Source organism: Haliotis rubra, unplaced genomic scaffold, assembly GCF_003918875.1.
Source record: "Haliotis rubra isolate DU_JTF1 unplaced genomic scaffold, ASM391887v1 Scf187, whole genome shotgun sequence".
NCBI classification, from domain to species: Eukaryota; Metazoa; Mollusca; class Gastropoda; order Lepetellida; family Haliotidae; genus Haliotis; species Haliotis rubra.
This window is the reverse complement of record NW_025765858.1, coordinates 474,652-500,483: the sequence shown is the minus strand read 5'-3', so window position 1 is coordinate 500,483 and position 25,832 is coordinate 474,652. Positions and strand designations below refer to the sequence as shown.

Below are 25,832 nucleotides of genomic sequence, written 5' to 3'. Positions count from 1 at the left end.
AGAGTAGTATACGTGATGGGGCATGGCATCACTTCCTCCACCGATGGTCGAAAAATACGGAAAACGGCGTCGACCATTGTTCGATGTCCTCCATATTTTTATATGTATTTTTTAAAATTTTATTTTATGCCGTTAAAATGAAATCAGTGACTGCCGAATCGTCTGCACCGCGCAGGGATAAAGAGCCGAAACTTTCAGGCCGGGTCAGTGTGACGTACAACATCGATCAAGTGGATATCAAAGAAGGCCGACCGCAATTGTATTATCTAAAGGGATCACACATGGGATTCGGGCGAGAGGAATTTCGCATCGTACCATGGTCGACACCGTCTTCCATATTTTCCGATCATCGGTGGGGCATTTTTTGACATAAATATTGCCAGAGACGGAAGTAATGCCGTACCACCATCATGTTCACTACTTGCACTACTATAAGAAACCGGCATTTTCAGTATTGTACGACTCTGAAACGCCCCGACGTTGCTGGAGATGGGTTTTGAGAGTATTTACGTCATATCACAGCGTGCCATCTTGAAGTGAAAGTAAAACATGAACAGATCTGGTCGTAGACATGGACCTTGTTGAACCCCATGAGCAGGGATTTCTGCTGACGAATGTAGAAAAACACGGATAATCAACACGGCAAATCATTCGCCTCTGACGACGACATTCATACATAGATGACAGTGTTGTTGTAATGCTTCCAGCCACGAATGATCTCATACAGTCTGTCTCCAGGGGATTCTGTCGGATAACCTACGTCGCGACGCCCCAGCAACGTGTACGACGGTGTCAGTTCGCCGTACCTGACTCCGTATGAAAGCAACGCCATCAGGGCGTCAAGGGCGGCTTTGCTTGGCTCCCGGTCATTGAACTTGCCAATGAAAGCGATTCCTGTAGTAATGAGAAACGCTATTGTATAAATTCATTTATGGTAATTTGTTCAACATGTTCAATATCAACAGACGCCAGCGTAAAAGCCGAATTGTTTTAAGAACTTCTTGCTGAGTATTATACCTTTCGCTTCATGCTGATTGACCCTTGTGTTCCTCTTGAGGTGTTGATGTAATTCATTCTTCACAACGTCACAAAATCTTTTATTTGACATATTTACAACTGTAACATATGTCATATTTGGGATAACACTTTCTTTGTAAAGTACACGTTCTAGTACTTTTGTTGGGTTGAGTCCCATCCGGGATTCGACCCACACCCTCAGAGTGGGATTCTGGGATTCGAACCCAAAGAAAGTGTAATCCCAAATATAACACATGTTACATTTGACCACTTTCTAAATGGCGTTGTGTATTTCATATTTACAACCCTAATCCAACCGAGTTGGTATCCTCACCATGGATCAGAAAACCTGTTTTTTCCACATCAATTCAGCATGGAAGAAGATTTAATATATATCAACTTAGGGAGAAAATAAAATTTACATTTGATTTGAAAATGGTTTAACATACATACAAGAAATGGCGTTTAGTCAACACTCAAAGAATTATTTTACTTCTGATTTGAAACTTCTAAACTTCTAAAACAAAGTATACTAAACTACCTTAGCACCATGTGCTTGAAAACGCATATCCATGTTTGACTAAGCACAAACATATTTCTAAGACATGACGGGAGTCACGTGCATGCAATATTATTTCTCACCCTGTCTTCAGTAAACCAATACCGTTTTACACAAAATTACCCTGCCGTGGAATCATTTCTACAACCCGGAATCTGTGATAGTGAAATAAACACTATCTAATCTAAAACAGTTCTTTTTTTAAACATAAATTAAATTTGCCAAAAACGGCTACTTTCTTTTGACCCTCAATTTGGAATAATTATAACCTACGCTGTCAAGGCGACGTATCTCGACATGAGGCCATGTACATGTCTTTCTCGAGAGGGCGGTATCGTCTCGGAGTGAATAAAACATACTTTGTCTTGACAACGCATTAAGTCTTTAGGAATTATAGTCACTTGGCTATTCCATTGTTGCACAACATGAAGTGAAGTGTCGTTAAGGAAATGTGGCCTGTTTTACATGCTGTAATCCATGCGTAACAGCCCATACTGTGCCTTTCGTTCACACAGCTATTCATTAGATGACATTGATACAATAATGACAAAGTGAATGCGACGTTTCGGTATATATTCTTGTACCGCTATCAATCAGGGATGACATTTATCGTCTTATTTGATTATCCCCTGATGTGTATGGTGTCAGATCAAAAGGTTCAATGTCAAGGTCAACGCTGATATCTATTTGTCTGTGTGCTGCCTATCACTATATATCTGAGTACATCTATACTGTCTGTTAGTATGGCAGCACGACTTTTTGTGAGTTCAATTTTATGCCGGTTTTAGCAATAATCCAGCTATATCAGGGCGGGGGACAGAAATAGACTTCACACATTGTACCTGGGAGCCCGAGTGTGAAGCCCATTTCTTGTTCCATTGGTTGTGATATCAATTGAATATTGTTAAAGGGGCGTAAACCGATACTCACTCACTACTTGTTTCCCTTGGAACACCTGGTGGAGAATCCTTAACCTCCCGCAAAGCTAACTAAGACGACTTTGTATCAAGGATTTGGCTTTTGTATTGAATTGCCCTCAGAGGTTGATATTTCAACAATTGAAGCAATTTGAAAAACAGAAAATCGTGAATAGACCAAATATGTCGCATATTTGATATGTTATCAAAAAGAAACATTCATTTTAAGGAATATTATATGAAATATTACAATTCCTTTTCGAGATAATATAGAGCAAATTGCACGCGAAAACACGTCCATTAACCCTGAAAACTCTCCAAGGCAGATACCCTGTACGAATTCGTATTTCGTAAATTCTGTCACATATATACACTACACGCCAAAAGAAACGTTACCCTCCTACCTTTATGAATTACTGAAAAACTATGAAAGATATGTTGGAAGGTATTAGTTTACAAGAAAGCTTAACAACACATCTTTATGCAAATCAGGAAAATACTAAAATACATTCATATTTAGGTGAGGTGCATCGTTTTCAGAAGAGTTAAATTGTCCTATTTTCGTCAATGCCGAAATAAACCAAGAACAGTGATTTAGATGTCCAAAAGAAAGGCTGAAATATAATGCTGCTTTGAGACAAATATAAACCATTTAAAGTCACCAATTTTCAACTATTAAAACAAGAAACAGCTGTTGTAGAGTGTGTAAAATTGTAAAATAAACATTCCTATGATTCTTATAAAACATTTTCTGCTGATTTGCATTAGAGAAAACAAGTAAAACGTGTCTGGAAATTGTGAAAAATGTTTAGGAACATCTAAAATTATCTTTGTTAACATTGTTGCTTGCAAAGTAACATTTTCTTTCCATTTTCTGTGTACACATAGCAATATCAATCGCCAAAACGCAGCAATTTTCAAGCAGTATTTGCATCCATTTTACATGTGGAATGATTCTATAGAGTATGAAGAGAGCCTAGAATACTTGATATGATACACAAGTACGAGAAATATGCCACGATTAACAGCTGAAGAGAAAGAAAGAGCCACTGGGATGGTGCAGATGGGGTCGACGTACAATTATGTTGCCAACGCCCTCGGATGTCACCTTATCACAGTTATAAGACTTATTCCGGGCCTCAGTCAAACTGGGGTCACCGTAGACAGACCAAGGAGTGGACGTCCACGCATCACAACGCCAGCTGAAGATAGGTACCTCCGTCACTAAGGCAGGAGGGTAACGTTTCTTTTGGTGTTTAGTGTATGTTACCAACATGTACCTCGACAAGTTCGTTCAAAGAATCGATCTGTGGTAACTCTAAAAGGATTCATTGTCCGAATTGGCAGCCAGTATATCATTCTTGTCGCAAATTTTAGTTTGGGGTGTTTGTCCTTAGCAACATTCTTGCTCTGTGACAAGTGAATGAGTTAAAGTTGTTGTTTTTTCAGCCATATCGTGACTACTATGACACGTGCCATGTTAGCAATCGTATCGATTTTCTCCATGATAACAATCTGAGTCAACTGATTCCTGAGCTTCAACAAATCCCCTTTTGTACTCACCGACTGATACCTTGTTGTAGCCGCCTGTGTGAGCCCCCACGGCGCCCCACCCACGTCCCTCGTACACGTTGCCGTCATCGCCGATAGCGAAGTTGTAGCCGATGTCAGACCAACCTGCAAAACAACATGAGACTTAACGTTTAATATGTTTGGACCCAAATATTTTCCAAGATTAGTTTGTTATATTTCCCTCATGTATTTATCAATGTTACACATTTGGATGGGTTGTAGGCATGTGTTACCAACAACACAGCTTTGTTTGATTATCCACTACATAGCCCTTCAGATACCGATTCACTGGTTCAAACTGACATTATAGTCTGTTTGCAGTGAAAACGTACCGACGGATTTCACTTTAGGCAAAAAAGTAAATCAAATAAAGTGAAATTAAGACTGCAAATCCTCATATATTTGCCTTGCCAACTGAACATTTAAATCTCAGAATTTTATTCATTGTAGGACAAAAGTTGTTTAACAAACGATCATACATTCAAATCGCTATTATTGGTTTTATTTACAAGGGGTGAGCGCAGTAGATGGAACAGTGAAACAAATGTACATGAGGTTCGTGATGAGCGTTAACTTAGACCAACTCTACTTGTTCTCGGTGTTTCAGTTAATGTGCATACACCCTTGTAATACAAACCAAAAATAGCGATTTGAAACTATTATTGTTTGTCAAACAAGTTTTATCCTAAGTTGAATAAAATTCTGAGCTTTAAAGGGTCAGTTGGCAAAAGGTAATATTATGAGGATTCGCAATCTTAATATCATCTTATTCGATTTACTTTTTTGTTTAAATTGACATTCATCCGTACGTTTTCAATGCAAACATACTATAGATACCGGATTCTCACTACGTCAGGGACCTGCCACTATATCTACGACTTATCTCCCTTTGTAGCCAATAGTTACTTACCTCGTCCGTCCATGTGAAAATTCTGGTAGGACTGCATCAGTCTGACACAGTCTTGCCTGTAGCTGCACCCTGCCGATGCCCCGTGGTGAATGATGACGTATTGAGGAGTTGCCGTCAGCCTGCCTACCCCCTGGCCGGCAAGCCGTGCCCCCCACACAGCACGTGCCATGATGGCGGGACAACCGGGCACCATCACTCCTGACGTGCCTTCTTCTGTTAAATGTAGAATGTTATATTGGGCCAAGTCAATCTGTGAAAAGAAAAGAACAAAAAAAACTTTTAAAGTCTTTACATATTCAATATAGTGTTTCGTCCTGCGACAAAATATACGTTTTTGTTACGCCATAATACGATGACATCACGATGCTGCTCAGATATACTCATTTACGTTGTATTACCATTGCTATTGGGGGCTGTAGGTTACCCTAGAGGTTCAAGCGTTAGTTCTTCGCGCCGAAGACCCGGGTTCGATTCCACATATGGGTACAATACGAGTAACCCATTTTCGTGTCCCCGCCGTGATGTTGCTGGAATACTGGTAAAAGTGGAAAAGGCATACTCGCTCACTTGTCAACATGGAGCATCCACGTCAGTTATTTACATCTATGCAATATTTACACCTCAGTGACTGGCGACAGAAAACTTCCCACGGTAGGAAGGCCCCATAATTGATAATTGTCTTGGTGGCATGAGATTCACAATATTTTATTAGAAAAAACATATATTTATACCAAAAGAATCTTAGATTTTGTAAAAGCCCGTACACTGCGGATTATATATTGTTACTTGTTAATTTCAGTGGTGTAAACGTAGTTTGCCTTTTAGTGAGCCATTACATTTTTACGCGGATGGTATGAGGATGGTTTCGACAATTTACGAAGAATAAATTAAGAACAGATATATTATGTCTTTGTCACAGTTAGTATCCCCATTTAACTTCAAAATGTCGGAAATTGCGAAAATGAACGATGCCAAAACTTTAATACTAGTGAGTGGGTGAGTGAGTGAGTATGATCCTCCAGTAATATCACGGCGGGGAACACCAGAAATGGGTTTACCACATTGTCTTCTGCTGACGAGCGAACGCTTTAACCACAAGGCTACCCCACCGCCCCATGCAGTACTAACTCCACACTGCTGGAATAACGCCGAGTGTGTGGTACAAGACCACAAACACACCTACCTTACTCCCTCGTTGGATTGGTGTAAGTATTCCGTCACTACCATCATGCATCAACATTTCCTGGTTAGCGCCCAAGGTCGTCAAGGGGACGCTACTCTCAAAGAGGGACGCGGGGGCGTCAGTGTTCACGCAGGAACTGTCCAGTGGTTCTATAAAGAACAGACCTAAGAATGAATGTGGAGTTACGCCGTTTTAATGTTACGTGAAATTGAATTTCGTTCAAAATTATCGCACTTTTGTTGCAAAGTTAATTTCTCAGTGATTTTCAGTAATATATAATCGACACACAAAAGGAAACACGTGCACATCTTCTTTTAATTTAACTCCCATTTCATATCAGAACAAACCTTAGAGAATTTTGGAGAGTAAGCCAAAGTGACCACTAATTTAAGTTCGTTAAAACCGTAGTTTGTTATATGCATTTGGAAATAAATATACAGCAAGTGCCCGGGTCTAAAGGACAGTTCGTTACATAATTCAATTCGTAATAAGCGTGTTCGATACAAATATAGTTATCTGTACCATCGGTGTATCAATCTAAGAAACGCCAATTCCATTTCAGAGAAAAAACCCGAACGTCACAACATACAAGAAACCAGATGAATAGTTATCTATAAGGTTGATTAGTTACACCCTACCGTCTCCATCCTGATGGTCGTCATGGTAACGGTGTTTTCTTCCCATGCATCCACCATTACTGCGGAAGCCTCGCTTTGGTTCGTGCTGGCTGTCGGCGTCATGGGGAGGCTTGGGGACACTTGCTGTATCTGGATCTCTCGCTTCCCAGTCCTCACGTGATACTGTTTTACGACATGCCGTCATGCGTGTCCGTGACGTATCATCCGTCATGTGTGCTGGCAGGAACAGTGTTTCCGTATTAATTTCCTGCTTGTTTCAAATTACGTCCTTCTTTCATGTCAACACTAATTGAGGTGTAGAGTTTTTCTTGTTTTCCAAAACAGGTTTTCATATTTGACCTGGGTTCATTTATCCAGTATTTACTTTTGATATAACTGGTTTTAACGCTTTGCAAGGGGTGAGAATTAAGCTTTATTACAAAAATCTTAATTGTAGCAGGATGTATGTAAAAATACTCGTTAACCCTGCTGCGCACATTGGGGCATTTGGGTACCCGAGTGGTTACGCCGAAGACTCGGGCCGGTACAATTTCCCGCAATGTTTGAAACCAATTTCTGGTTCCATGTCGTGATATTGCTGGAGTATTGAAACCAGAAATAGGCTTCACACATTGTACCCGGATCATCGGCGTGACAAACGAACGCTGTCGACACTAGGCTATCTCATCACCCCGCATTTCCGAAAGTGGTCAAATGGAACATATGTTATATTTGGGATTACACTTTCTCAGTTAAGGGCGTGATCAGTAATTGTTTATTTTGAGCTGTATGGTTAGTGAGGTGAGGTGAAATTGGGTTTTACGTCGTGCTTGAGAATATTTCGCTCACATGACGACGTGCATGCGTGTGTATGTGTATGTGCGGCTGCTTGTACAAGCCCAGACTTAAGCTGGTTTTAAAGTGCTAGCCCACTGAGATACCATGCCGCAGTGAAGTAGGAATACCCCACTCAGACACATTATACTGACTCTGAGCCGACCAGTCCTTGTTGTACCCATTAATGCCGAGCGCCAGGCAGGGACCAACAAGTACCATATTTTAACGTCTTTTAGTATGACTACACCACGGAGGCGGTCGTATGGTTAGTGGTTACGGCACATATGTAGATGGTTGTTCCAACTGCTAATTACCTGCACAGTTCTTATGGAAGGAGACGTTTCCCGCCGTCAGCCATCCCGTCTGAAATGAAGTCAATAATGGTAGAGAGTGAGTGAACCTGCCGAAATGTCGCTTTGAACTGTTTTCAGTTATATCACGGTGTGGGGCGGTGAGGTAGCCTAATGACTAAAGCGTCGGCTCGTCACGCTGACGACCCGGGTTCGAATCCCCACATGGGCACAATGTGAGAAGCCCATTTATGGTGTCCCCCGCTGTGATATTGCTGGAATATTGCTAAAAGCGGCGTAAAACCCAACTCACTCACTCACTATATCACGGTGTGTTGGATTGAGGAAAGCGACGTCTCGGACGATCATCAGTACGGTGAAACTCGCGCACGAAAATAAGTATGACAAACTTGGAACACATGATCATATATTTCTGCACAGCCTTGCATACGCGACCCTGACGACCGAATGTGTAATTTGAAATCTGAAAATTAACACTTTATTTTAACTTCGTCGCGAAATAGTTAAACTAGTGAACATATTTTGCTTTTACACATCACATTTGTCTCCAACCAGCAGCACAATCTATGAAACGAAAATATGACAAAACACTTGTGCACAGTTTGTTTGCCAGGAGTGTTCGATATTACGATAACCTTACTACTAACTGAACTGGCGGTGACCTTAACCTTGCCCGAGTAAACGATTTTATACAGTTAAGCTGAGAAGCAGTTGCTGACCTTGTTATTGACCTTGACCTGCACCCAGGTTCCGGCGCTTGAGTTGTACGACTTCCCCTGCAGGGTCAAACACTGACCAGAGGTCAAGGTCGTTATTGAAGCACCTCGGCTTCTATAGGTAGTTTTTTACGTCGACATTGGCATTTGCGCATACACAGTCGAAGGGCTCTGAAAGAGATGTATGTGGTGTGAAATGTCTGTGCGATAGCTGAAAATGTAACGCTGTACTGGAGACAGGACAATGTATATATAATAAAACCAATTGATATTCATATAACCAAAGACCGCCTCCGTGGTGTAATGGTTAGAGCGTCCGCCCGGAGAGCGGAAGATCGCGGGTTCGATCCCCGACCGCGTCATACCAAAAGCCGTTAAAATTTGGTACTTGTTGGTCCCTGCCTGGCGCTCGGCATTAATGGGTACAACAAGGACTGGTCGGCTCGGAGTCAGTATAATGTGTCTGAGTGGGGTATTCATGCTTCACTGCGGCATGGTATCTCAGTGGGCTAGCACCATAAAACCAGCTTCAGTCTGGGCTAGTACAAGCAGCCGCACATACACATACACACGCATGCACGTCGTCATATGAGCGAAATATTCTCGAGCACGACGTAAAACCCAATTTCACCTCACCTCACTAACCATACAGCTCAAAATAAACAATTACTGATCACGCCCTTAACTGAGAAAGTGTAATCCCAAATATAACATATGTTCCATTTGACCACTTTCGGAAATGCGGGAATTTCACCTCACCTCACCTCATATCACCAAAGTCGTCTTATTATTTTCACGTAGCTCACTCACCATTACACTTTTTTATGTATATGTCGAATGCCAGTAGCCAGGCGATCTGAAAGATGAAAAAAGAATTGTGACCAATATTAGAATAATTAATTGATAGTTGGCTGAATTTTATCACCAATATCTGTCTGCTGAAACAGTTGTAGACTAGAGGTCTCTCGAGCCACCACGGTAAAATCAACCTGCAGGGGCGGTGGGGTAGCTTAGTGGTTAACGCGTTCGTTCGTCACGCCGGAGACCCGGGTTCGATTCCCCACATGGGTACAATGTGTGAAGCCCATTTCTGGTGTCCCCCGCCGTGACATTGCTGGAATATTGCTAAAAGCAGCGTAAAACCAAACTCACTCACTCACTCAGCCTGCACAAGTAGGTTTACAATCATTACTCTCAAACTTTAACATGGGTTAAACAGTCAGCCCTGACGACCCACTTCTGCATTTGAGACAAGGGCAATACAATTACATTGTAAACTGACGTACAAAAAAAAAAGGTTACACTTGGTGCTTTGGGCTCGTTTTGCAACAAACAACGTACATATTTTGAACAGTGTTTTGACTGTGACTTACAAGTCACAAACATTGTGGACATGTTGCTGAAACAAAATAGATTGTGTTTTGAACGTAATCCCTAAACACCGGGTGTGTACTTAATTTTGTACGTCAGTCTACTCACATGATATGTAGATGTAATGGAATCAAGGATCGGTATGCAAACACCAAATGAATTAAATATATATGTATATACTTCACAGGAAAGAAAACAATAGGTACTACTGTTACTACTGCTGCTGTTGCTCCTACAACAACAACTACTGCTACTACTACTACTACTACTACTACTACTACTACTACCGCTACTACTACGTTGCATAACGCCGAACTCAACCAGATAGATCCAACTATATAAAGGCGGTCAATATCGAATCCGAACCAGACAATCCAGTGACTGATAACACAAGCGAGCCTGTCCACCCAACTATAACTGCTACTGAGTGAGTGAGTATGGTTTTACGCCGATTTTAGGAATATTCCAGCAATATCACGGCGGGGGACACCAGAAAAGGGCTTCACACATTGTGCCCATGTGGGGAATCGAACCCGGGTCTTCGGCGTGACGAGCGAACGCTTAAACCACAAGGCTACCCCATTGCCCTCTACTGTTACTACTGCTGCTACTACTACTACTACTACTACTGCTACTACTACTGCTTCTACTACTACTACTACTACTGTTAATAATGCCCCACACAAACGCTCTTCAAAGCATTTCAATTTAAATACGAGCCCGATTTAATTTGACGAATGATTAATTCACGAGATCAGTCTTAATTCTACTTGACTCAGCAGTTTTGTACTCACCATTCCGTGATATGACACTTGGACATATATCCGGCCGTCATTGAGAGCTTGTTGAACCCCGTGGTACGGGAGGCACCTCAGGGAACTCAGCGTCCCGAAAACATCATCGGCAGTTTCCGTGTAGTTCCTCTCGATAGCTGTGTCCACTGATGCGCATGCGCACTGACTGGAGGGAGCCGTGTACCCAAGGGTTGATGTTACCAAGGCAACCGAAATTAGTGTACACAACATCTGAAAAAAGTTATTTATTTGAAGATCAAACAATCAAGAATAAACCTCACCTAGAAAATGACACAAATGCAGCTGTTTTTACGTTTTAATTTTCTACATATCATCTGTCAACCTCAAGCATATTTGTGATGCCATGTTTCGGCCTAACGATCCCCATTTTGTTTGACTTTTTATCTCGGTACGCCCCAAAACACCCTCAAAATCTGAAATAAATGCATCACAAACTTCAGGAAATAACATATGCAAGATTATATATTTTGTGTGTTTGAGATTGGCAGAAGTCCGCCAGAATCAAACTTAGATATTAAAATGCATAAAATAGCAATTTGAAACTATAATCACTTGTTAAATTGGCTCTCCCTTCATGTTTACTGAAAGAGCTGTTTTGGAGACACTACGCATCCTCCTTTCAGATGACGTTATCATAAGATAACTTATTCTAATGTTTCCACTTATTCATACATGGTGCCAAGGGTTCAAACTAAATACGGAATGGTCACACATGTGTCAGCTCTCAATATATTGCAAACAATGCCAGCCAGGACACACTATTTTTGAAAGATTAAAATGGGAGGTGTCCTTAAAAACATCCCCCGTCTAAATATGAATCAAGCAGTCCAAATCATGGAATGTTGATTATGAAAGTCATCCAATACTATATTGAACATATTCTATATGATATTATCTGAGGGCATACCACAAGTCAAAACATTGATTACACAGTCTCGTTTCCTGTTGACTGGGTTCCGTCCTATTGCGCAACTTAGTACAATAACCAGTCCAGAATTTTGATACCGATTCATTTAACTGGATACATAAATATTAATCAGTATTATCTGATACATCAAAGCACTTGTATATTGCAACACTACGCTCCTTCTAATCCTTGCAAACACGTCGTGCAGCGTGCTCTGTCGTTCAGCGAGCTCTGACAAACGGAAATCTGGAAATCGTTGAATTCTTAAAACGAGGCTATGCCGCTAGAAATGTTTGGCGGTCTGGTACGGATTTGATATTATATCAATCACATTGTGCGTTACAGAACTACACTGAATGAGCGAAAAAACACACAACAAGCGTAACCAGTAAGCCAGATGTATTGTGAATCATTTTACGACCTCATCCAACTGGGCAGTCTGTGACGTCTTAGTTAAGGTCATGCTGCCTACACCTTGCCATAAAATATAGAAATACGATGTTATTAAAGTTTAGAATTAAAATTCATTTGTAAATACCGTTTTCGTATGAAACAAGCAATTGCAGTTCAGGGTAACCATAGTTGTTTGTGATGTCTACTTTCACTTTCAAACTTCAGCTTTGCTAATGATTCCTTCAAAATAAACTGGTTCCACGCTTTTCAAACACTGGACATCGAGAATATAGTTAGGCTGACTACTTTTTGAACGCCCCTCACACGAAATGAACTTCAAGAATCGGGGGGATAGGGAACAATTATGGTGTCACACATATATGCGGCTAATAGAGGAGCAATGTGTTTGCGTTAATTGCCCTTATCATCAGTAAACAATAACCGTGAAGGTCTTCATTGGTCTTAAGTGATTGAGTGAGTGAGTTTAGTTTTACGCCAGATTTTTAGCCTTGTAGCAATATCACAACAATATCACGGCGGAGAGACACCAGCAATGGGCTTCACGCATTGTACTTATGTGAGGAATCAAACCCGGGTCTGCGACGTGACGAGCGAACGCTTTAACCACTTGGCTACCCCACCGCCTCCCGGTATTAAGTAACCCATGCTTGTCGTAAGAGGCGACTAACGGGATCGTATACACATTGGGTAGATCGATGTTCATGCTGTTGATCACTGGATTGTCTGGTCCGGGCTCGATTGTTTACAGACTGCGGCCATATAGCCGGAATATTGCTGAGTGCGGCGTTAAACATCCCATCGACCAAGTAAACGAGCGCTAGAATAATTTAGCCACCGACGAGTAACAAGTTATTTATAGACGGGGATTTCCCTTACGATCTCCCGCTAAGCTGTTCAAGCATTACCGAACTGCGCCGCTGACGGTTCGCTTTGAGATGTATATGTTTTAATGGAAACACACATCCTTCAAAATGACACAGCTAAGCGTTAGATCTCTTACTCTAGGGCTTTATGATACAAACAATATCATCAAAATCCATGACGAGATTAAAACGACAGTGCAGAGCACAACACTGACGCGCGTAACAATACCTACCTTCTCTCGGAGCTGGCGACTGGGAACTGACTAAGACTGGGCCTCCGTCGGATGACGTGGCAATGTATTGCGCCTTGAGTTTAGTTACATCCTTTCGGCTTTACCGAGATGGCTACTTTCATTATTGACAACTGCTATTTCTAAGAAAGAGCAATTTTGTATAATTTAAGGCTTCTATTTTTACAGGAATAATGAATGTTGGTGAAGCAGTATCAGTTAACAGAGGCATTTCTATATTAAGTAACAGTGATTCGACATGCTCAAAATATATGACTACACCCTTACAGTGTGTGCTTTTATACTATAATGTCACAAATGAGCAAACACAATAACAATGCAGAGTCTCGGTGTGCTGGCTATGAAATCTTCGTGTGTTGATGACACCCAGCCACAGAGCCTTAACACCACAGCCGTTATGGCGCCTCTTACTGTGAGGTGAGGTGAGGTGAGATGAGGTGAGGTGACGTGGGGTTTAACGTTGTACTTGAGAATATTTCGCTCATATGACGACGTGCATGCTTGTGTGTTTGTGGCTGCTTGTACCAGCCCAGACTTAAGTTGGTTTTATAGTGCTATATGACCTTATTAAAGTATAAATCATCAGTGCAAGAGTTTATTTTCATTAGAGGAAGTATGCCTCATTAGTGGAAGGGTCTACTTTTCGAAAGGTAGAACAGCATTTACGTGATGTGCAGTCAACCCTAAATTTGTTTTGATAAGGGTGTAGGTGAAATGAGGTGTAGGCGAAATGAGGTCAGACCTTTGTGGCTTTACCATGAAAGCCGAGCGCCAGGTAGGGACCAACAAGTACCATATTTTATCGTCTTTTGGTATGACGCAGCCGGGCCTTTTACTATGAGTATACGTGTAGGATCCAACACGGATCCTTTTCCTTTTCTCAGCGTGTACCATATTCCCAAAAGCTGTCAGCAAGCCGCCATTATATATGCAGGGAGTATTCAATGTTTTCAAAGTTATCCATTACTATTGATGTAAATATTTCTTCTCCTTGCATGCACCCATAAATTGTTAAGCATGACATTATTGGTTTGTAATGATTGAAGGAGGATACACTGGCAATTGTCATATTTTTTATGGACTGAAATAAACACAGAGATAAACACCACCATATCTAAATAGGATTTGAGACACGTTCTGTTTCACGATGCCACTGAATTTAGAAGCTCATTTATGATGGAAACTTGAACTTAGCCGCTTTACATAACATATCCCATGGAAATTGTTTCACATCGTGCTTTCCCAAACTTAAGTTAGCACGTTCCAACTCATTCACAGAGACCTTTATAAATCACCCACGTAAAGACCTAACCGCCTGGGGCGGTGGGGTAGCCTAGTGGTAAAGCGTTTGCTCGTTAAGCCAAGGACCCTGTTCGATTCCCCAGGAGGGTACTATATATGTGTGAAGCCCATTTCACTTGTTCTCTGCTGAATATTGTTGGAATATTGCTAACAGCGGCGTAAAACCATACTCACGTCCTCACTCGATTCCGCACGTGGGTACTATATATATGTGAAGCCCATTTCTGGTGTTCCCCGCCATGATGTTGCTGGAATATTGCAAAAAGCAGCGAAAAGACCTACTCACTCACTTAGTAAATGACGACCGCCTCCGTGGTGTAGTGGTTAGAGCGTCCGCCCGGAGAGAAAATCAGTGAGGAGAGGGATTCAGTGACAGCTGGTGTGTGAGGGGACGGGCTAAAGTGCAGAGTATGTCAGAGCGTGCACGTGTGTGTGTGAGCGTACATGAGGAAGTTGGTGAGCGGGTGGATGTGGTGTGAGGCGTGGAGTGGTTGCGTTTATCAGTCGGGATGTGCGTGTGTCTGTGATCAACAGCATGAGCATCGATCTGCGCAATTGGGAACAGCGAGCCAGACCACCCGATCCCGTTAGTCGCCTCTTACGACAAGCATAGTCGCCTTTTGTGGCAAGCATGGGTTGCTGAACACCTATTCTGTCTCGGATCTTCACGGGTCTGGATAATGAAGATGTGAGGGTATGGAAGCGTGGTTGGGTTGGGTGTCCGAGTTTGTCCGTCTATGGTTGGATGTTGTGTGAGGTATGTAAGAAGATGTTTGTATAGGTTGAGTTTTATGAATGTGCTTTTTTTAAAAACAAAACGCTTGTAAACGTTTGTGATTTTACGCTCAGGTGTCTTTTCGGACAGTAATGGTCCGGTATGTTAAAAATGAATATGTATGTATTTTATCTACCTGTACACATGACACCATTCTAAACCTAGTCTATATTATTATTATCCATCGGGGATATACGGTAGAAGACGATCCCGACCCAGTAAACACGCCATAGTGTATCTGAGGGGGTCTCCTCGTTTTGCCACCCCCTATTGTTAAGGGTGGCGAAGCAGTCATGGGAGGTGGCAGGGGTCGTCTCAAGTATTTTAGAAAGTATTATGAAACTCTGCACAATATTTACATAACAGTGTCTTAAGTATTATTAAGAAATTGCACAAAATGTGCACACGTTTTTAATGTATTTACACAAATTACATGAAATTGTAATACAGTACAAAATAAGAATATTAAGGAATTTATTACACAGATTACACACTTTCACAATTATAAACAATTAAAGTCCAATGAGGTGAAATACAGAATCGGCATACTCCATTGGCGTCTTCATGTTGGCCTGGCTTGGAGGATGGTTGTGAACATGGTTCTGGGTTATGATGAGGTCGTTCTGGGCATGTAGCAGTACAGTATTTCCAGTGAATGCTGGCACCTCGCGTTCTCGTAACTCTATACGTAAAACCTTGAAGTATTAGACTACGGCCACCCCGACTGTTAGGAACGAACTCGACATTCACAAGTGAACACCGTTAACATTATCATGGATGCTCATTAAGTCTGAGTTCAGTTCACTCACTGCTGCTGTGAGTAATTTTGACATGACCCCTGTGCTTGTATAAACACAGTAACTGTCACTCCTTTTCAGGGTGGTGGCAAAGTGAGTATAAACCATCTGAAGCCTGGCACTAAGACGACTACCATTCAAAGCCGTCATTGATGCGTATATTGGAAACAAAGGGGAACCACGGTGAACTGTTCACTATAGTCTGTTTGCAGTGAAAACGTACAGATGAATTTCATTTTAAATAAAAAAAGTAAATCAAATTAAGTGAAATTACGATTGCTAATCCTCATAATTTTACCTTGTCAATTGAACATTTAAATCTCAGAATTTTATTCAACTCAGGATAAAAGTTGTTTAACAAACGATCATAGTTTGAAATCGCTATTATTGCTTTGTATTACAAGGGAGTACGCGCAGTAGTTGGAACAGTGAAACAAATGCACGTGCGGTACGTGATAAGTGTTAACTTAGACTACCGTAGAAACCAACCCTTCTTGTTCTCGGGGTTTCATTTAACCGCGAGGCGCAAGGAGGGGCTGATACCAACAACTGTCAGTGCCCCCTGTGTTGTTACAGTGTGTCAGTGGGGCTGGATGTCAATGTGTCTCAGCGTCTTGTAGGGATGTTTGGATACGACAGAAATGTGTCGGGGATATCGGGCTACGGACCACCTGGACAGAGCAGCGAACCCTTTCCTCTTAGTAATGACTCTATGTTTGTTTCTACTGTAACACCGCACTCATTTGCTGAAAAGTGAGTTCAGTTTTACGCCGCACACAGCAATATTCAAATATATGGCGACGGTCTGTAAAGAATCGAGTCTGGACCAGGAAATCCAGTGATCAACAGCATGAGCATCGCACTGGGATACGATGACATGTGTCAACCAAGTCACGAACATGACCACCTGATCCCGTTAGTCATCACTTACGACAAACATGGGTTACTGATGACCAATTCTACCCCGAGTCGTTCACTGAAAAAAGCGTTATATAACTATGTTTTTTTTGGTGTTTTTGTATAATTAACGTCTGAGGCATATAACTGTAGAACATGGACAATATGAGACAAACTCACATCAAGTATTTCAGTCTTTCAGGCATCTTCCCCATGAGTTTACGTAAGTATGGTCTTAAGCCGCATTTTGCACTCTTCAAGCATTGTCACGAGAAATGGGCTTTACAAGTTGTGGGAAATCAAAAGGGGGTTCTCGGCGGCGTGATAAGCAAACGTTTTAAGCACTGAGGTTCCCGACCGCCCCCTTTTTGAAAATGCGCGTTTCGGGAGGAGAGGATTGTATGTAAGAATCTTCTACTTGGATAAAATAGGGTCATCGAGGAGATTGTGAAGAAGTAAGTGAGTGAGTTATCACGCCTCTTCTAGCAATATTCCAGCAATATCAATGTTACACAATAAAGACAAGTTACCAACAGATTTAACAGCGTCGCATTTATTTAGTTTCAAAGTGGGAAAATTACAGAACTGCACAAATCAGTATATATTCAGGTGTTAGAAAAGCACGTGCCCATGTGCCGACAAAGTTATTGATTCATTATCCTGTGCTGTGCCGTCTCCATCATTTTTTTCGCACAACTGGCTGTCCCTTTCTCTGCACTCCTCCCTCGTAACAAATAGTGAACTGTGTCGATATTTAAATGATAGTTTGTTAAAGAACTTTTTTATTTTTAAGACATAAATTCTGCAAACACCTCTCAGAGTTGGTCTGACTTTTTGATTATGATCAGTGTTTCATTGAGTATTTTATGTTATCAGTTTTCGAGTTTTCGATTGCAATTCATCGGTCCGCTTTTGAGCCAAACGGAGTATAGAATAAATGTATACTCTTGGGTCAGCTTCCGTCATTAAGTGTGCGACTGGATACAGGAAACAGTAAACAGTTGAGGACTGGTGATCACTGAATAACTCAAGTAGGGTGAAGAGTCAAATGGTTGTACAAGTAACTATACAATGACAAATGTCAAATTTACTTGATCAACTCTTCTTTTATGTCATACTGGTGTAAACATCATGTGACACATGGGTTACTGACGTCGTTACCCACTCTTATTCCACGGACAGTATAATATGATTAAATACTGGTGTAAGTCTCTTACGACTGGTAATAGTATTTTATGTTCTGTATAAAGAGGTGGAGACTCCATGGTGTTAAGAATTGGGTGTATCAAGGAAGTCACTGGATTCAGTGAAATAGGGTTGTTTATCAGCAATAGAATAAAGAATTGTACAGTTGTCTAATGTCAGTCAGCAAACAGATATACATAAAAAAACAACAGAGATATTCAGATTTCATTGTTTATTAGCTGCGTTTCCATCTGTAGACATTAGGATAGGAGCACTCCTAATATCTACTTAACATCTTTTGTGAACTGTCTCATTGCCCCTCCTCATTGTCCTATCCTTCGCTTTCTGTATCAGCTACGATGTCTTCATCGTCATCTTGAGTCAAGTCTTCCAACCAAGATTTATATTTGTACAGTTTTGAAAACATGTCATGATACACATTGTCGCGTCTTGTACTTGTTTCAGTGTTACTTGTGTCTTTGGACTTAACTGCATGTGACACAGATAAGTAATAAAATCGTGCATACGTCTCTGTAAAAGTAATCCAGATTAATTTCTTCATTTTGGCTCCTATCATGTCTTCGTTTAAATCTCTGCTCATGTACAGCTGTCATTTCTCGTCCAAAACGTCTTTATTCAGCTCAAGCGTACGTGAATGCATTTGTCTTATACCTTACTCTTCAACATCAGCCATCTTATTTTTCCTTTTGTTGTGTGTGACATCACTTAATGATTCTTCATCATCATCATCATCATCATCATTTTCCATTTCAGGATATTGTTTATTGGGTATATGTCTTTGTAAGTTGTGGTTATTGCTTCCTCTTGAAGCCCACCTGTGGTATCCCAGGTGGACCTACTGAAGACTTTTCGGCACACAAGTTTTTTCTGTGTTTTTCCAAATTGGGTACGAATTGAAACATGATTCCAAAGATATCACAAGATGGCATTTTTTCTTCATACATCTGCTCACGCTGAAAGTCTAACTCTGACTGTATTGTCCTGGCTTGGAATGCATTGGGACAAAGTCAAAAATGGGGAGGTGTTTTAGATCAACCAGCAAGCATCCATAAGGTTTCTGGGTAGCCCTTTCAAACTGGTCCATGAAATGTTTATAATTTTCTGGATACATTTGTTTTGCCAAAGTCATGATGGGTTCTTTATCAATAGGGTTGTTGAACAAAAGCAGATACTTACTTACTTACTTACTTACTTACTTACTTACTTACTTACTTACTTACTTACTGTAATACAAATTCTGGTTCAAGGCGATCACTGAGAGATTATCTTCTGTAAAATATCTGTAATGCATGGATCTTTGCTGGCAGTAGACATTAAGTCGTTGATCACAATGATGTTCACAACACTGGGGTTCAGAAGGAATGCCTTGATGAAATTCAACAAAGGCATAAACACAGGTTTGAATGGCACTATACAATTTCTGCCACCGTTTGTAGAGCCATATAATGCATTCAGGATAAAGTTTAATGTTCATCCTTTCTAGAATCTGCTTCACTAAGTAGGTTTTCCCACAGGAGGTTGGCCCTGAGACGATCATGGTGAATGGATGTAGTAGCTTAAACTCTTCCAATGACTGGGTAGTAATTTTTGATGAATGTGGTTGCACTGGTTGCATCATAGGTGATGGTACTTGTGGCAATGGTACTTGTGATGGTACTTGTGGTGGTACTTGTGGTGGTGGCTGCTGCTGCTGCTGCTGCTGCTGCTTGAGATCTCCTCCTGAATGTTTCGTTTGTTTATGACGGGACAAGTCATGAGCCAATACATATTGTTTACAGCATACAGGACAGAGATGCATGATGATGTTCACACATCGGCAGTCCTACTACAAATGAAGTATTCAAGGACAAATTTAGCCTTTTTGTTTTCCCTTGGTCAGTTGACACTTCCCTTACCCTCTTCAACTTCGCCTTGGCCTGTAGGACCACTTGTTGAGTAGGGGTAACAAAATTAATCTTGGGCTACTCTGAGGTTCCTGGTTCTTTTTGTTTCTTCCACTCTTGGTCACACAATTCCAAATATCGATTGACAGACATCATGGCATATTTTTCTCCTCCACATATAATGGAAAGATAAGGATCTCCTTTCCCTTTAGGATGGAGCATGTTAAAGCGTGTCCATTTATCAGCATCAAGTACGAAGAGTTTGTATTGTGGATTATTCATGGTGAAAACCAAAACGGGAGTGGCTTGAGGTGAAGTGTCACTGTCACTGGTCCACGGATAAATGAAGCTGGATTGCCCTCATGGTCTTTTATAAAGATATCCACAGTCTGAAAATCTCTGAGATTCATAGGGACAAACTGACACTGAGAAAATGAAAAAGAATATTCTTTTCAGTTTCCCGTAAAGGTTGTTTAGTTCTCCAACATACGAATCGCACAATGAGGAATAGGTATATATGTCACGACGTTCCGATTTTTCCCCCCAAAAATGTCTAATTGTCAGACGATGAACTCTGCATGAGAGATGCTGCTGCTTCAATGTCTTCCATCATAAATGACTCTGAAAAGAGGTTACGTTGTGCTTTTATACTCTTTCACATCACTTTCTGGCTGGATATTTTCTACCACTGCTCGTAGCTCTGATGAATTATTGGTACCTCCGATAGGATCAAAACCCCTCCCCCCAATCTTTAAGCTTGTACAAGTCATTGCCTTGAGACCAATATCTTCTTATTACTGTAAAGATTTCACCAGACCATTTATCTTGATACTCTCTGTCAAAGGTTCTCTTTAGGTGACTGATTCTTACTTTATTGCCCACTCTGAAGGCGAACTTATTTTTATTGTGTTTAACTTTTGGGGGTTTAATCAAATACTGTGAGAGTCTCACTTCATCTTCATTTTTATGAGTTAAACGTTACACTGGCAGGACACTGTCCTAACATTCAATGTTTCTTGTGATTGTAACTCTTGACTACCCCTTGTAAGATATCCATATATCTCTATGTAAACATTTCGACATATATTGGTATAATTTCATTTTAATGGTTTTAATGACTCTCTCAGCATAGGGGCCTTGGTTTCACTCAGTGTAAAGAGTTGGGTTATCTTGTGCTATTTCTAAAAGGTTTGACCCATCAATTTATTGAAAAATACCAGGCCGATGATTTTGTGTATTCCATAAGTCGATCAATGCTTTCACCACTTCCTGACCTTTTGCCGACATCAGCGGAAGTACCCACAAATAATGTGAAAATAGATCTATGATGACTAATGAATACTTAACACCATTGTTGTACTTTTCCAGTGAAACCATGTCCATGAGATGTGACTGTCAGTGACTATCAAGACCTTCGACCACGTACTCATTTCTTGGAAACATGTTCCTAACTTGATTAGACCTTTCTACTATTTCTTAATTCTATGTAAGCCAATTTTAAACTGACCATCAACTTTCACAGTTTCATACAGTTTCTTGGGTCCAGTATAACTACCGGGATGTTTGGGATCATAATAGATCCTATTCAAGTACTCTTCCCAAGGTGCCAACACAAACACAACTGAACACGATTCACATGAATCATGCCATTAATACAGATATAACCGGTATACAATACAAAACAAATCAAAGACAATATTTACAACAATAATCTCAGGCTATATTTTGATGATCTAAGGAGTCCCTTGAGGTATTATCAGCGTACTTGCCATCATCTGAGTTATTGGGTTATGAAGACCACTAAGGTCAACCTAAAGGTCACACACACCTGGGCCGGAAGGATATAAAAGGACGGTCACACAAAGGTCACACACTTGTGTGATGACATCATAAAAACAAAATGGCCGATTTCCAGCGACCTCCCCCCCCCTGCCTTACAACATACACGCCCTTAGCTTAGCTGTACTTTTGTATTATTGTATTTTATCACAAAACAATACAACAAAACTGTTGACATATCCTGGGTACACAATAACGGTTCACACAGCTAAGAAAGCTTTATGAACGAGCTATAATACTATATATAATACCACGTTAAAACAATTAGTACTCTGTCTGCTGATTAGACCCGTGAAGGTCCGGGTCTATTAGAATAGCCCTTCAGCAGCCCATGCTTGCTATAAAAGGCGACTATGCTTGTCGTAAAAGGCAACTAACGGGATCGGGTGGTCAGGCTCGCTGACTTAGTTGACACATGTCATCGGTTCCCCATTGCGCAGATCGATGCTCATGCTGTTGATCACTGGATTGTCTGGTCCAGACTCGATTATTTACAGACCGCCGCCATATAGCTGGAATATTGCTGAGTGCGGCGTAAAACTAAACTCACTCACTCACTCACTGTCTGCTGATTAGTATTAACAATAGCAGTAAACAATAAGGACACGTGTACCAAGAAACATATTAATTGAGCAGTCACGTGGCTGGTCATGTATGAAATAAACGAGCACTATTTACAATACAGTCAATTCTCGTTAATCCGACACTTGTGTTTGCAGAGAAATATGTCGGATTAACGAAAATGTCGGATTAATGAAAATGTCGGATTAATGTATTGAAAATATCAATGTTTACTAAATGTCATGATCGTCATACTGTTGCATGCATATCAGAAATGGTTGAAAAATATTCACAGAAATAAAAAATACTTACAATACATACTTGTTATCATTTATTAACATTCGTAGATGGCATAACATACATATATAATCATATCTATTTCATGACCACATTGGCACAAAACTCAAGTATATTTTTACCGCATATCAGCTGCCATTATGACCCGGATGTTGAATATGTTACAGTTTCCATACAACTAATTCCATAATAACATGAGGACGTCTAATGTACAATCAGGCGTTTATCATAACATATATAATTTATAACTTGAAAAAGTCTTTGATGGTCATCAACATCAAACACGTCTAAGTAGTGTGTCAGAAATGTTTGCAAAGTGTTCAACGATGTTTTGGCCTCAGATAGCTTGAAGCATTGGAATCAGTCGTAGGATGCTCAACCACTAAGCAGACTGCTTCAGGATGTCAGATACGGTTGATCGTTCAATCTTCACATCAAACTTCTGCTCAGCAAAAGTGATGACTTCTTGTTGTGTTGTCTGGGGTTTGTCTTTCTTCAAAAGGAGATTTCTTTCCTGATCAATGGCATAACTTCTACAAGGGGTCGCTTAGCAGGTTGTGTACTCCTGACAAACATCTTGTGATGAAAACTCATGTCGGTTGTAAACATTTTATACAGCTCGCTCTACTGTTATTTCTTGATTACATCGTCTCAATTAATTATCCTGTGTTCCTAATTAACAAGTGTGATGTTCACCGACGTCAGTGTCAAGCAGCCAGTAAGGCACACGCTAATTACTACTCACGTGTGATTGTTTGTATACGGTCAGATTATCCGACTGGCTGTGTTGATTGTCGGATTAACGAATGTTTTTACAATGTATTTGCAATAATCAGTTGCTAGATTGGTGTGTCGGAGTCCGAATGAGAGAATGTCAGATTAACGAGAGTAATTATCACTGTTTTAAATGGTTCCCTAATTTGTTTGTCGGATCAACGCGATTGTCGGATTAATGAGTGTCGGGTTAACGAGAGCTGACTGTATATTGCAGTATAGAATAACCTTTTCTTTAATCTTCGCACAAGCACTTGCTTGTATTCTCATGTGACTGGCTCATACTTGAACAGAACCCGAAACTATGTCATATCAGGCCGGCATTTCTGGCCAGTCCGTAAAATATACTGTTTGAGTTGCTGAGAAGCGTTTCGGGCGTGTCATACTCCTTTATCATCCCTGCGTCCATTACGATGATTCTGTGAAAACAAAAGCTAAATTCAAAACGTCAACACCAGAGTCAGAGAGTGAAACGGTTTTAAGCGAAATGCCAGCAATATCACCAGCAATCGCAGCTTCACAAATTGAACCTTTGGGAAATCTAAATCGGGTCTTCAGTGATGTTTTTTCACCACGAAGACACGCACCACTTCAGTGGGCTAATTAAATGAGCGACGTGAGTTTTACGCTGATTTTAGCAATACTCCAGCAATATCACGGGGGGGGGGGGGGGGCACCAAAAAGTGGGTTCACACATTGTACCCATGCGGGAATCGAACCCAGGTCATCGACGTGACCAGCGAACGCTTTAAGGCTAACCCACCGCCCCCTCCTCGCTACAGATAAAAACGGACACTCAAATCAGGCTCCTAGCCTACCAGTTCGTCGCCTGAAAACCAGAGTGTTCTAAGTCCACTTTTGACAAAATTAGAGTAAGTATGCTCAGTGTAGGTTTTAGAGCATAATCTATTACTCTAGCAACGTTTTACAGTGCTATCTAGCTGTAAAAGTGGTTTTTCAAACAGAAAATTTGTTCTATCTCCATGAAAATCACATGTTGTTAATTTTCGAGTGTTCTAAGTTGTCAATTGACCAATGGGCAAGCACATGTTGATCACGTGACATCGAGATTTACCAATATTGAAGTGATTGTCATCTTGGAGATGGAACATGTTAACTCTGTTCTTATTTCTGCTTTATCTAATTAAATATAGTTCTTATGAAAGAAAAACAGGTTTGAACGACAAAAATACAACCTGGTAAAAAGGAAATAACAATCAAATATCGATATAATATAATAAAGCTGAGTTTTAGCTGTGTTTTTTGACACTTAGAACACTTTGGTTTTGAGAAAAATCACGATTTTCTTTGGTCAAGTGTTCTATCTCCAATCATCTTTCGTGAATTTCTTATTTATTTGAATAGATTGAGCATATAATTTGATATTTTCTGATCCTGTTTAACATGTCACATGCATGTGCAAAATTTGAAAGAATTCGATTGAAAAGTGAAGAAGATATTGTTGTCCTAAACTTCAAGATCGAATTTCTCGAAAATAGGTTTTTGTGACTTAGAACACTCTGGTTTTCAGGCGACGAGTTGTTTCACTACTCAGTGTAACACGTGCCAGCTTTTTATGTCTTAATGTAGTACATGGCCGGGGTTCAAAACCGGTCTTTCGGTCTCCAGGCAAACACTTTAACCACAGGGTGGCGGTGAGAGATAACTAATGTGTTTGTGTAATAGTACATCATCTGTACCAACCTGTCATAATCCATGACCGTGTTTAACCTGTGAGCTATTGTGATGATGGTACAATCGGTAAAGGCTTCCCTAATTGTCTTCTGAATCAAGGAATCGGTTTCCATGTCAACAGCTGCCGTGGCTTCATCAAGCACCAGGACTTTTGTGTGGCGCAATAGAGCACGAGCAAGACACATCAGCTGTCTTTGTCCAACGCTGCCAACACAAAATGGTATTAAATGTCAGCAATAATTCATGAGTGCAGGACCAAACATATTTTTGAATTTTAATTGGTCAGCTGATAAATTCGTGCACATTGACAATTAAATCAGAATTAGTTGTAAATCACATATCCTGTACATGCAGTTATCGATAGACTATATGAACATAATAAAGTATGATGGTTTGGGAAGCTGATGGTGATATTTCAGCCATATGACGACTGTCTGTAAATAATCGAGTCTGGGCAAGACAATCCAGTGATTGACATTGTCTACAATGACATGCATGTATCAGGCCACTAAACCGATCTTGCCAGTCGTATCTGGAGAAAAGCAT

General features: G+C 40.7%; 2 protein-coding genes across 2 annotated transcripts in view; both read right to left on the bottom strand.

Moving 5' to 3' along the window:
- Positions 1–117: 117 nt before the first annotated feature.
- LOC124274032 lies at positions 118–13,257 on the bottom strand. Its single transcript, XM_046709362.1, is given in 11 exon segments — positions 118–894; positions 4,057–4,170; positions 4,976–5,225; positions 6,159–6,307; positions 6,797–7,012; positions 7,927–7,975; positions 8,643–8,768; positions 8,770–8,810; positions 9,450–9,495; positions 10,805–11,035; positions 13,243–13,257. Coding segments are annotated over 10 exon segments (1,446 nt in total). The 5' UTR covers positions 13,243–13,257; the 3' UTR covers positions 118–670.
- Positions 13,258–23,728: 10,471 nt separating this feature from the next.
- The window catches only part of LOC124274000 (multidrug resistance-associated protein 1-like), a 30,586-nt gene continuing 28,482 nt past the window's right edge, over positions 23,729–25,832 (bottom strand). The window contains exons 22-23 of the mRNA XM_046709333.1: positions 25,296–25,490; positions 23,729–24,010 (exon numbers count right to left, since the gene is read on the bottom strand). Coding sequence (XP_046565289.1) covers positions 23,899–24,010; positions 25,296–25,490 — 307 coding nt within the window. The 3' untranslated portion in view covers positions 23,729–23,898. The remainder of the gene's footprint in view (positions 24,011–25,295; positions 25,491–25,832) is intronic.